The sequence below is a fragment of the Microcaecilia unicolor genome, chromosome 7 (assembly GCF_901765095.1).
Source record: "Microcaecilia unicolor chromosome 7, aMicUni1.1, whole genome shotgun sequence".
NCBI lineage: Eukaryota > Metazoa > Chordata > Amphibia > Gymnophiona > Siphonopidae > Microcaecilia > Microcaecilia unicolor.
This window is the reverse complement of record NC_044037.1, coordinates 277672549-277686163: the sequence shown is the minus strand read 5'-3', so window position 1 is coordinate 277686163 and position 13615 is coordinate 277672549. Positions and strand designations below refer to the sequence as shown.

At 45.1% G+C, this 13615-nt stretch overlaps 1 protein-coding gene across 1 annotated transcript in view; it reads left to right on the top strand.

Moving 5' to 3' along the window:
* The window catches only part of LOC115474371 (leishmanolysin-like peptidase), a 124741-nt gene that overhangs the window by 51686 nt on the left and 59440 nt on the right, over window positions 1–13615 (top strand). The window contains exon 6 of the mRNA XM_030209818.1: window positions 2833–3011. Coding sequence (XP_030065678.1) covers window positions 2833–3011 — 179 coding nt within the window. The remainder of the gene's footprint in view (window positions 1–2832; window positions 3012–13615) is intronic.

Below are 13615 nucleotides of genomic sequence, written 5' to 3'. Positions count from 1 at the left end.
ATTCTGGGACTCCCACCAACCTGATATTTCGTCTGGCTCTGTTTTCTTGGTCTTCAAGGCGGTTGGTAAGAGTTTTATTTTTTTCCTCAAGCACTCGCAGCCGATTTTCAGCTGAGGCCAACCAGTCCTCCACATGGGCCACGCGATCTTCCACTTGCTGCAGGCGAGCTTCTTGAGAATCCAAACATGTCTTAATATCGTCTACTGATGATTGGAGCTTTGATAGCTTATCTTCAAGGATTACAGCAACACTTCAGGTAAGTTCCCGAACCATCTCCTCCTGCAGCGTGACCATGGGTATCGATGGTTCCAGCGCCATCTTGTTTTCTGCTTGCCGGTTCCACTCTTTCACAGTGTGCGGTGTCTTTCCCGCCATACGAAGCTCTATAGTCTTGCTTCCAGTTAGCAAAAAGAGAGGCAAGGAAAGTTGAGGACTACCTCGGCGTTTCTATCCAGATGTCATGCCGCAAAAGGGTGTTAAATAGAGAATAACTAGGGTTCCATTCGGGAGCTCCTCTCGTGGGCGTCCGTTCACTACCTGATCATCACGGGAACCCCTAGTACACTATCAATGCGAATACGTTTTAAAAATTTTAATTATGATTAAAGTTTTTAATCGTGATAACATTTTTGAACTCCTGTCTCTTGTCCAGCATTGCTTTCTCTCCCCTGCCTATCCTATTTCACCATCGGGCTAATTTTCGAAAGAGAAGGACACCCATCTTACGACATAAATCGGAAGATGGACATCCTTCTCCCAGGGTTGTCCAAATCAGTATAATCAAAAGCTGATTTTGGACGTCCCCAACTGCTTTCTGTCGCAGGAACGGCCAAAATTCAAGGGGGCGTGTCGGAGGCGTAGCAAAGGCAGGACTTGGGCGTGCCTAACACTTGGACGTCCTTGATCCATAATCGAAAGAAACAAGGACTCCCTGACGAACACTTGGACGACTTTACCTGGTCATGTTTTTCTTACGACCAAGGCACAAAAAGGTGCCCAAAATGACCAGATGACCACCGGAGAGAATCGGGGATGACCTCCCCTTACTCCCCCAGTGGTCACTAACCCCCTCCCACCCGCAAAAAATATCTTTCAAAATATTGATTGCCAGCCTCAGTTGTCATACTCAGGTTCATGACAGCAGTATGCAGGTCCCTGGAGCAGTTTTGTGGGTGCAGTGCACTTTTTTTTGTTACATTTGTACCCCGCGCATTCCCACTCATAGCAGGCTCAATGCGGCTTACATATTGTATACAGGTACTTATTTGTACCTGGGGAGATGGAGGGTTAAGTGACTTGCCCAGAGTCACAAGGAGCTGCCTGTGCCTAAAGTGGGACTTGAACTCAGTTCCTAAGTTCCCCAGGACCAAAGTCCACCACCCTAACCACTAGGCCACTCCTCCACTCTGGCAGGCGGGCGGATCCAGGCCCACACCCCCCTACCTGTTACATTTGTGGAGGAAACAGCGAGCCCTCCAAATCCCACCACAAACCCACTGTACCCACATTTAGGTGCCCCCTTCACCTGTAAGGGCTATGGTACTGGTGTACAGTTGGGGTTAGTGGGTTTTGGGGGGCTCAGCACACAAAGTAAGGGAGCTATGTACCTGGGAGCAATTTATGAAGTCCACTGCAGTGCTCCCTTGGGTGCCCGGCTGGTGTCCTGGCATGTCAGGGGGACCAGTGCACTACAAATGCTGGCTCCTCCCATGACCAAATGGATTGCATTTGGTCGTTTCTGAGATGGACATCCTAGGTTTCCATTATCGCCAACCAAGTCTAGGGACGACCAAATCTAGGGATGACCAAATTTAAGAATTTGGACGTCCTTGACAGTATTTTCGAAATGAAAGATGGACGTCCATCTTGTTTCAAAAATACGGGTTTCCTCTCCTCTGGATTGGGATGTTTTGCAAGGACGTCCATATTAAAACATGGACGTCCCTTTCGAAAATGCCCCTCCACGCCATAACATAGCATAGGGAAGGCATCAGCGTTAATTGCAAGTAGCATGTGGGAATAGCTGTGGAGACCCTATGAACAGCCAGATAAATGCGGGAGGAGGGATGCTGCACCTGTGTGCTGAGGAGGGGGTCAGGTCAGCAGCAGCAGTGGAGAGAAATGGGTGTCTGTGTGTCAGGGATAACAGGTTTATTAGCAGAAGAGGAGATATTTGAGTGTATGTACAGGGGAAGGATGCAGCAGGAGAAGAGAAAGGTAAGGTACCTGTATGGAGGGGAGAGGAGCAATATGCTGTGGGAAGGAGGTGTGTGTATGCAACTTTTCATTATATTTAGCAGGTTTAAAAATGTCTGTCCTTGGCTATCTTTTATTCCCCTGCTTAGTTTCCTGTTCTTATTCCTCTTTGTAGAACCTCACTTAAAACGTCCTGTTTTTTGCAATCCCCATCCTCCACCCCAGCTGTGCTTCACTCAAACTCTGAGTGTTATCCTTGCCTAGGGTGTTTGTGACTGGTTGCCGCTTGGCGTAGAGAGAGAGAGAGAGAGAGAGATTCTGTGGCTGAGTGTATGTGCATGGTGAGTTCTGTAGTGCAGGTAGAGGATCCAAGGAGCCATAAGCAACTTGAACAAATGAGTTTTGCAGGCTATACTGTATAAGACACCCAAGCACAGAGGTGGGCCATGAGAAGGCATCCATATTGGAGGATTTATAGGCTTAGTACCCAATTCTTAGGCATCAAGTGATCAGTTCAGTTCATTGTTCTCCAGTCGCTATGAAATGTTAGTTTTCTAGACTAAATGTCTTAAGTCTGCATGTCCTTACAAGGCTGTATATTTTCTTTCACTTTCTTCTTCACTGATTTGTCTTAGCAATGTATGATGTGCAGTGCAGATGGCTTGCACTGTGGACCTGTTGGTGAACCCAACAGAGGTGGTGTTGAGGATGCAGACTTTATATTGTATGTTAGTGCTCTGTCTACTGAAAGATGTGGCCAGGAAAATATCGCTACCTACGCAGCATACTGTCAACTTGAAGTCAAAATGGACAGGTAAACAAATTATTCCCAGCTTGTGTTTAATAAGTAATTAAAGAATTTATATACATTGCAGTAATGTGGATTGAAAAATATCTGCTTTTCATGCTTTTTTTTGCTAATATTAACTTAGGGGCCGACGCAGTAAGTTTACATTAGAGCTATGCATTGATAGCTTAGCATATGGCTTTTTATTTTATTTTAATAACGTTTTTATTGGAACTTTAGCAAGTACATCATCAGCATAATTACAACTGAAAATTCAGAAACAATAAACTTGACTATAATTACCTTGTGCCAATCATATGTATATCCATAGTTCCAATATTTTCTCACATTTATATACCCTATTCCCATTGCCCTCCCTCCCTACTCTTTCCCTCCCTTCCCGCTTGCATGGTTATGCTCGATCTTGTCTCCTTTCCTCTTGTCCCCAAGGCAGTCCATTTAGCACTTGGCTGCGCGCTCGAGGCGATATCTTGTTTATGTATGGCCCCCCACACACTCATGAACCTCATCTGACGTTTAGGGGTCAATCGTGCTCCCCTCGCTTCCCATAGCATGAGTTGGTGTAACTTATTTCTCCAATACCAGATAGAGGGAGGTATGTCCAATATCCAATGATTTAAAATGCACTTTTTCCCCACTATGCAGGATTTGCTCAGAAATAAGCATTCCTCTCGCGTGCCCGCCTCCCACTGTCCTGGAATGCTCAACAACATTCTCTCAAACGTGAGGACTATCGAGTACCCCAAGATTTCTCTCATGCAATTACCTGTTTTCCACCAAAAGGCTTTGATAAGCCTGCACTGCCATATGCAATGTGTTATAGTCGCATGTCCCTGCTTACATTTTATTAGCATATGGCTTTTTAACGCAAGCATAATGCCAACATTTTGCTCACGGATGCAAATAGGACCTGCTTACAACTTGTACACTAACCTGAGAGAGCACTCTGGGCATAAATGCACACAGCTATGTGCTAAGGGCAGCTAGAGCTGTAGAAAACCATGTATTAGTGAAAATTTGCAAATGTGCTGGAATGCTGTTGTGTACATACGGTTTTGCAGTATCAGTATTTATGCACAGAAGGGTTGTGTGTTCAGGAGTTGAAGGAGAGCATAGATTAGGGAAAGGGGGAAGAGTTATTGTGACCTGTGATGTGAATTAATGTTTTAGGAGAGGGGGAGGGAGATGAGTGTGCATAAATATTGACAAAATAAAGCTAGATTACCAAGATATACATCAGGAGCAGATATATATTGTGATATTGTTTGCCTATTGTGTTCAAGTTTCTAACAAAAAGTTAAACATCAAAAAAAGTGCTTGGTATTACCCATCCGCCGGCATCCTGCTTCACAGCTCCTAAGCTATGGAACGACCATGGTGGCCAAGTCCCTCCTTCTATTCCCCCTCCCTGTTACCCCTTTGGGGTGTTTTTGTGCTGGGTTCCTTGGCTGGCCTTCTCTTGTCTAGTGGCAGCCAGGCAGCCTTGAGAGCCTGAGGAGTCTAGAGTAGATTAAACACTTTTGGCAATTTTAAATGGCTGAGCAGTTTGAGTGCCTTACTTGCAACCTGCTCCTCGCAGCGCCACCGGGTTCCTCTCCTGTTGCCTTTGTTTCCCTGTAGGGAGTTGTGCTTTTTTCACGGTGGGTTCCCTGGGTGGTGCAGGTGGTGTGATGAGTTCTTAGTGCCTGAAGCACTGCCCCCTTTGTCAACGCCAGAGCCTGAAATCAGCAGGGCATTGCATATTCTGTGCCAGCCGAGGAGACATTGAGGTGGCGAATTCGGCGGTGGTGGCTGTGCCCTATCCTTGCTCTTCTTGCGGAGACAAGGTGGGAGTAATTAATGGTGAAGGGCAGATAATGGCAGTGGCTCTGATTTTTTTGGCGGGAACCGCTGCCATTTTGAATGCCTTGTTGGGGTCAGAGCTGCTGTCGCAGTTAGAGCCTGTGTCTCCCCTTGGGGCCATGATGTTGCCTGGCTCCTCCGGGGTGAATTTTTTACCCGATTTTGTTCTGGCTATGTACAAGGCCTTCTTCCTTTAGGAGGCCAATAGTCAGGTGGGGCAGCAATATGAGAGGGGGTCCTCACCCTTTCCAAGTGGCAGCAGGTAGACTGGAAGGAGGAGGACCTCCCTGGAGTGCTGTTCTCCGCAGTCGGAGGAGAATCAGGACTGGGCCAGAGAGGAGTTTCTAGATCAGGGTCTAAGGGGGAAGATACTTTTACTTTATTTTATTTTATTTATTTATTTATTTGTTACATTTGTATCCCACATTTTCCCACCTATTTGCAGGCTCAGTGTAGCTTACATAATACCATTAAGGCGATCGCCAATTCCGGTATGAACAAAATACAGAGTGATGTTGTGATAGGGTAAAGTTCATGTGTGATAAACATATTGGAGAGTCACAAGGAGGAGGAAGAGTTTAGTTATGTCCAATATGGTTTCCTTAGCGTCCCTCTGGACCGGACCAGGATTGGACTGATGGGTTGTGCTCGCCTACCAGCAGGTGGAGACTGAGAAAAAACTCTGACTGTAGAGAGCCAATAGGAGCCCTGGCCATGTGACCTTAGCCTCAGTATTTTCTCAGTCTCCCAGCAGGTAGGAAGTGAGCCCATTAGTCTCTCTCCTTTTCTCTTTAGATATTACAGATATTTGTGATAATTCTTCTGTGCCTGGAATCTTATTTAGAGGCTTGACAGGGTTTCCTTTCTCTTCTTTCTTTGACAGCCTCGGGGGTGTTAAACTCGGGTGTCTCGAGTCCACCCCCCTTCCTCCCCATCTCCCTGGCTTAGCAGGGAAGGGCCGTCCCTTTCTCTGGAAAGGTGTACCGTCTTTGGGAGAGGCAGCCACTTTTAACAGGCAGCTGCTTTAAAAGAATTAAATCAAATAAAAGGAAATTCAAAGAAGCAGCCTTTCTTTCCCCAGACTTCTAACGAGCAGGCAGCTCCAGTGTTTTATTATGATTGAGGGGTTATAAAAAAAAAAAAAAACAGAAGAAAATAATTCAGTGTCTGTGACTTTAAACAGCAATTTTTCTCGTCAGATTTAATTTCCTCCATTTTCTTGCGTTTTGGCGGCGGCAGTTTAAACAAATGAAAAAAAAAAAAAAAAAGAAAGGTGCGAACCGCGTAAGCGCGGCCACCTATTTTTTCCGATATGGCTTAAAAGTTCAAACAGCTGCTGTCCGTCAGCGTCGCGCAGTTCACGCAGCCGGAACGTGTAAATTTTGCTCTCCCTTCAAGGTTTCTTCGGGTCCGGTGCTGCCTCTGGTTTTTTCGGGGCCTTTTTCGCTGGCTGTTGTTTCTTCACCGTTCCACTGGGCTCCGCTTGTTCGGAGGTGTCGGGCGCGCTGTCGACAGTCGCCACAGGGCCAGTGGTGCGAACGGCAGCCATTTTGTTTCTCCCTCCATCTTATCAGTCAGGGATCTCTCTGCTGAAGTAAGTCACAAGGAGGAGGAAGAGTTTAGTTATGTCCAATATGGTTTTGGCTTCGTTGTGTTGCAGGGTTCAGGCAATTTAGGTTGGATCTTTAGGGTATGCCTTTTTGAACAGGTTAGTTTTTAGTGATTTCTGGAAGTTTAAGTGGCCATAAATTGTTTTCATGGCGTTTGGTAGTGCGTTCCATAATTTTGTGCTTATATAGGAGAAGCTGGATGCATAGGTTGTTTTGTATTTGAGACCTTTGCAATTTGAGTAGTGGAGATTTAGGTAAGTTCGTGTTGATCTTGTTGTGTTTCTCTTTGGTAGGTCTATGAGGTCTGACATGTATGCCGGGGCTTCGCCTTAGATGATTTTATGAACCAGGGTGCAATTTTGAACGCAATACGTTCTTTGATTGGGAGCCAGTGCAACTTTTCTTGTAGGGGTTTGGCGCTGTCGAATCTCGTTTTGCCACTGATTCTGGATTTTTTACAGGCTGGTCTGATCAAGGGTCTGGCTTGTGATTTATTTATTTTATTTTATTTTTTGTTACATTTGTACCCCGCGCTTTCCCACTCATGGCAGGCTCAATGCGGCTTACATGGGGCAATGGAGGGTTAAGTGACTTGCCCAGAGTCACAAGGAGCTGCCTGTGCCTGAAGTGGGAATCAAACTCAGTTCCTCAGTTCCCCAGGACCAAAGTCCACCACCCTAACCACTAGGCCACTCCTCCACAGGTGGTGGCCCTAACATGTTTTCAGGACTTCATCAGGGGCCAGTCCCTGGCAGCTCATCAGGATGTGATGCACTTCTTGGGGAGTGTGCCTCCCAGTACATCTGTCCTCCTCACCATGGGATCTTAATCTTGTGATGTTTGTGCTCTTCAAGCCTTTGTCCAGTTGTGCACTAAAGGACCTGACTTTGAAGATATAAGAACATAAGAATAGGGTCAGACCAATGGTCTATCTAGTCCAGTATCCTGTTTCCAACTATAGCCAATGCAGGTCACAAGTACCTGGCAGAAACCCAAATAGTAGCAAGATTCCATGCTACCAATCCCAGGGCAAGCAGTGGTTTCCCCATGTCTATCTCAATAGCAGACTTTGGACTTGTCTAAACCTTTTTTAAACCCAGGTACACTAACCACTGATACCACATCCTCCAGCAATGAGTTCCAGAGCTTAACTCATTGAGGCTCTGAAGGTAAATTCGGGTGCTAGGGGCACTAGCGCCCGCATTTACGAGTGTTCAGTGAACAGAGTGGTCTGGCGCAGCAAACAATGCTTGTGCCAGGGAATACCACAGAGTTTATCTAAATGATAAGAGCTTTACACTCTGATTGTGTGAGTGAAATACTGCCTTAGCCCTATGCCAGCTCGGAACTGGTGTTAGGGTTAAGCAGCCCCCCCCCCCGTCTAAAGAAGCCAGACAGCCCAGGCTGCCACAGTCAGTCCTGGGGGGGTCCAATGAACCCCCATTCCCCCTGCACACAGAGGGACAAACTTCCCTAGTGGCCCAGTGGCCGTCTGCATCCCCTGACCCCTCACGACACAAGGGCACAGGGGGGCTCAAGCCCAACCCTCCCAATGGCAAAAAAATTCCCTGGTGGTCCAGTGGGCAACCCTACCCCCCCCCCCCCCCACCCTGGCGGCCTGGTGCCTCCCAAACCCCCCTCCTGTACCTTGAGGAGGGAGTAGCATTCCCTTCAAAATGGCAGTGCCCTGCCCGGTGCATCCTGAGATGCACTGGGTGGGGCTTCGATACCATATAAGGGAGTTCCCCTTATATGGTATTAAAGCCCCACTAAGTTCATCCCAGGATGCACCAGGCAGAGCAAGGTGCCCCCATTTTGAAAGTGGCACCCCAGGAGGTGAGTGTTCCTCTCTCCTCAAGGTATGGGGGGGTTGGGGACACTAGGCCACCTGGGCGGGTGAGGGTACTGTTGCCCTCTGGGCCACCAGGAACTGGGGGGTTTTTGCCATTGGGGGGGCTAGAGTTCCACTGGACCTCCAGCCCCTCCCTGTACCCTTGTGTCATGGGAGATGGAGGGAGACCCACCAGACCTCCAGACTTCCCGTGTCCTCGGGGGTGAGAGGGAGATGACCACTGGGCCACCAGGGGGCTAGAGGTCTAGCTCTTGTGTGCGGGCATGGGGCAGGGGTACCTCCTGTCCGGGCTTTGTTTATTTTGTAGCCCGGATCTGTCAAACAACTTCTGTGGTAGGATTGTGCCTTGGGCGCATACCCAGGCACAATCCTCCCACAGAAGTCCCCCAATGATCAAAACTAGTAGTGTATAAATTTGTATGATATTAGCTTTGATCATGAGAGCTTTAATCCCTCGCGCTGTTTTGATGCTTATTTTCCAGCACTTTTTGGAACAGCATGGGGGATTTGATCATTTGAGCCTAAGTGGAAAAAATATGTATTTCCTCCTGTTTGTTTTGAAAGTATTTCCTTGTAACGTTGTTGTGTGTCTCCTAGTCTTTCTACATTTTGAAAGAGTAAAAAATCTATTCACTTCTACTTGGTCTGCACCACTCAGGATTTTGTATATCTCAATCATATCTCCCCTCATCTGTCTCTTTTCCAAGCTGAAGAGCCCAAACCTCTTCAGCCTTTCCTCATATGAAAGGAGTTCCATCCCCTTTATCATTTTGGTCACTTTTCTTTGAACCTTTTCTAATTCTGTTATATCTTTTTTTGAAATACTTTGACTAGAACCGAATGCAGTACTCTAGGCAAGGTTGCACCATAGAGTGATACAGAAGCATTATAGTATTCTTGGTCTTATTTACCATCCCTTTCCTAATAATTCCTAATTTTTTTGGCTGCTGCTGTCATGCACTGGGCAGAAGATTTCAGCATATTTTCTACAATGACACCTAGATCTTTTTCTTGGATGCTGACCCCCCTAAGGTGGACCCTAGCATCAGGTAACTATTTGATTTGGATTATTTTTCCCAATGTGCTTTACTTTGCATTTGTCCACATTAAATTTCATTTGCCGTTTGGATGTCCAGTTTCCAATTTCCTAAGGTCTTCCTGCAATTTTTCACAGTCTGCGTGTGTTTTAACAACCTTGAATAGTTTTGTCTAATCTGCAAATATAATCATCTCACTTGTTCTAATTTTCAGATCATGTATAAATATGTTGATAGCACCAGTTCCAGTACAGATCCCTGTGGCACTCTAATATTCACCCTTCACCATTTAAAGAAATGGCCATTTAACCCTACCCTGTTTTCTGTCCAATAACCAATTCCTAATCCACAACAGAACATTGCCTCCTATCCCATGACTCTAATTTTCTCAGGAGTCTCTCATGAGGAATTTTGTCAAAAGCTTTCTGAAAATCTAGATACACTACATCAACCGGCTCACCTTTTTTGACATGTTTATTCACACCTTCAAAGAAATGAAGTAAATTGGTGAGGCAAGACTTCCCTTGGCTGAATGTATGCTGATTCTGTCCCATTAAGCCATGTTTATCCATGTGTTCTGTAATTTTATTCTTTATAATAGTTTCTACTACTTTGCCCTGCACTGAAGTCAGGCTTACCAGTCTGTAATTTCCTGGATCACCCCTGGAACCATTTTTAAAAATAGACGTTACATAAGGATAACAATGCAAATGCTGATGAGCAGTATGAGACAGATCCCTAGGAATATACACAGCGCAGAGCTAAGAGAATGTCAGGGTCGGATAATCACACGGGCCTACACATCTAGATCGAGACTCTATAACATGGGAAGAATGGATTCCCCTACATGTGAGAGATGTAAAGAAGCCCCTGGTACCTTTTATCATGCTATATGGGAATGCCAACAGATCCAACAGTTCTGGATCAAGATATTTGGGTTTTTAGGATTTTTGCTACATAAGAACATTTTGATAAGACCAGAACATGCTATCTTGGGAATGGACGTCGTACAGGGGGCCAGTGCTGTTCACCATAACCTGTTGATATACAAAGCATGCTTAATAGGGAAAAAATGCATAATGATCAATTGGGTTAAACCGGATCCTCCCACATATTGGTAATGGCGTAATAGATTCCATGCCTTGTTGCTTATGGAACTGAGGGGTGTCTACCTGAGAGTCAAAAGACAAAAAGAATTATAGTTTACCTGGAAGAGCTATATCCATATTCTTGCACCCAGAGCCCGTAGCTATATACTTAATCGTTTGGGAGACCCTCACATTCCTACATGAAACATGATATACTCAGCAATAACTTACGGTGACATACATTAATTGAGTTTTTGAGACTTTCCTGCAGTAAAAGGGGGGGGGGGGAAGGAGACAGGGTGGGGTATAGGGGATCTCAGGAAAGGGAGTATAGCAGAGATACTGAACATTGCATTTAGGGGGAGAGGTGGAGGAAGAAGAACATCTTGGACTGACAACAATGGGGCGATGGCTTCCATGCACAACTCAGCTTATGTTTTCTAACAGATGTATATACCTATTATCATAGCTACTAGATACTGATAAGTGAGCTGTTTACAATTACATACTGTCTCAGTATCTATACGATAAGGAGAGGTCAGATGGGGGAGGGAATAAATTGGGGATATTTTGAAGAAATTGACTTGACGCATATATCAGATATAATAGACCATGGTTGTATTAGCAATGTTCTTTGTTACAAATTTATGAATGTAATGTTGAAATAATACGTCAATAAACAGACTTACAATAAAAAATAGACGTTACATTGGCCACCCTCCAATCTTTAGGTACTACGGACAATTTTAATGACAGGTTACAGATTGCTGGCCTTGTCTTCTATACGCTGAATTTCTGAGTTGCAGGCCCTTTGTTGGAGGGAGCCCTTCCTAGTGTTCTTTAAGGACAAAGTGGAGCTCAGATTGATTAACATGAGATGTCAACACCACCTTATGGAGGAAGGAAGGAACCAGTCATTTTCCCTGCCAGAACTGGGAGAGCATGCATTGTCGAGGAGCAGCAGCAGCATTTTCATTGCTTGGATGTCCGGAGTGTGCTCTATAAGTATCTGCAAGTTATGTGGGAGTTTCAGCAGTTGGATTGGCTGTTTGTGCTATTCAGTAGTCCTCTTTTTTTCCTTACCACATTTTCTGTCAGCCTTTTTATTGTTGTTGTTGTTGTTGCTGCTCTTCAGTGCTCTGTTTTCTGCATTTGTATGGGAAATTTCCACCCTGATTTTGCGGAGTGGCAGCAGCTTTGCTGGCTTCAGGCACGGTCCTTTTAATGAGCTGTTTTGCTCACACTTGGGAGTTAGTCCTATATAGTTTCAAGGAAGTAAAAAAAAATAATAATTTCCTACTTATTAAAACTCTGGCTCGGTTTTTGGTTATTCATTGCAAGGTTTCAGCCTCCAGCTCACTGATGTCTGCTGTTGTGCAGAGTTTCTCTATATTGCTGTTTCCAATCCCATTGTTTTTTTTTTTGTTTTTTTTTTCTTACAGCCTTGGCAGTGACTATAGCTAGATATTTGTTCTCTACCTCATAGCAACATCTATTGCTTCTGTTTCACTGTCTCCTGCTTCTATGGTTTACTAGCTCCACTGCTTCTTTGGTGCAATGTGCCTAATAGTTAGAGCAGCCAACTGAGAACTAGGTCAGAGATCCCAAAGGTTAACAGGTCAAATACCACTGCAGTTTTTCAGCATCAGCTTCCTCTCTCTGGCACATAGCAGCTTCTGCTGTCTCTAGCACATCAGAGTCCGCTGCCTCTCTGGCACAGCAGTGCTTGTGGCCTCACTGGCATAGCGGCTACCTTGATTGTTTTGCAGCTTCTGATGCTTCAGTTATGCCACATTTACCAGTGCCTCTAGTGTGTTGCTATATCCATTGTCACTACTTCACAGTAGCATCTGTTACATATATCGCATATGTGTGCTCTACAGCACGATTAAGTTGGACAGTTCGGCTATGCTCTGACGGTAGGGGCAGTTTTGACAGCACCACTTCTAAAGACATATGCGTGGACATCTTCTTTGCTTCTTCTGATATAGCCACCAGTATGTTTTAGCCACAGCAGTGGCTTTTCTGTTACACCTTGACCATTGACTCCATGTTTTCCAGTTGTGATAGTCTGTTTTGCATGCCTTCTTTCTGTATCTGTGTACCTGCTTCTCACAATGGTCTATTGCTCTCAAAGGCAGCATTTGCTCAGTGTGCGCAATGACAGTGACCAACTGTATACCTCTCCGGCATCAGCAGTCTTCTGTGACAGTACTATTTGTAATCCAGCTACAGCAGCAGTATATATGGCATTAGTTGCACCATCCATCGGTGTGGCTCTGCTCACTACTAGCCTATCTGCTAGTGTCTGCAATGGCTGTTTGCATACTTTCAATCACCAAAGCTTCCAATTTGAGCTCCAGAAAAAGGAGGACAAATTGAGCCAGTCTGGGTTGTACTTCCATTGCTTTCAATGGAAACAAAACCCGGACTGGATCAATGTGTCCTCCTTTTTCTGGAGCCATGTGGTAACCCTAAGCTCAAATCTTCTCCATGGCACCTGCTGTTTCACCTGTCTCTCATACCTTAGGGTACGATGGCTTTAGTATGCTGTTTTAGTCTGTTACTACTCCTTTGAACTTCCTATTCCAGTTGCCTCTGTGGTACAAAGTCTCCTTTCGACCTGTTGGTGGGATATCACAATACTCCTATTCCTTATTACCTTGATGACTTGATGACATTTCCCAGTGATGATTCGTCAATTCACTAGCTTTCTGATTTTCTGCAGGACTCTTTACAGTGATCCTATTCAGCTTGCTCCTTGATGATCCGAGCTTAGATAGTCGTGTGCTTTCTTTTTATAGTTTTCATATAAGTATAGTTGTATTATGTCTCCTTATGGTAGTATTTGGCGCCAAGTCAATCAATCGCTTGACTTGCCTTTCCCCTTTTTGCTTTGTCTGCTCTCCTTGCTTTAGCTCACACTCATATTCTCAGCTCTCTTGTTGGTCCTACAATAAGTTTCAGAGAGTACAGAGCACAGACAGTCGTTCCTAGGTTCTCTTTTTTTTTTTTTTTTTCTTTTTGTGGGTTAGCAGTAAGCATTGTTTGTTCTGGCAACCGGTATTTGCTTTTGCAGTTTTGGTCCTGCCCTTGTTTTGGGACACTGCTTTTGCTACATCTCATTAGTCTGATATAGACAAAAAGGAAGGAGCAATGACATGCTGATTATCTTTCATTT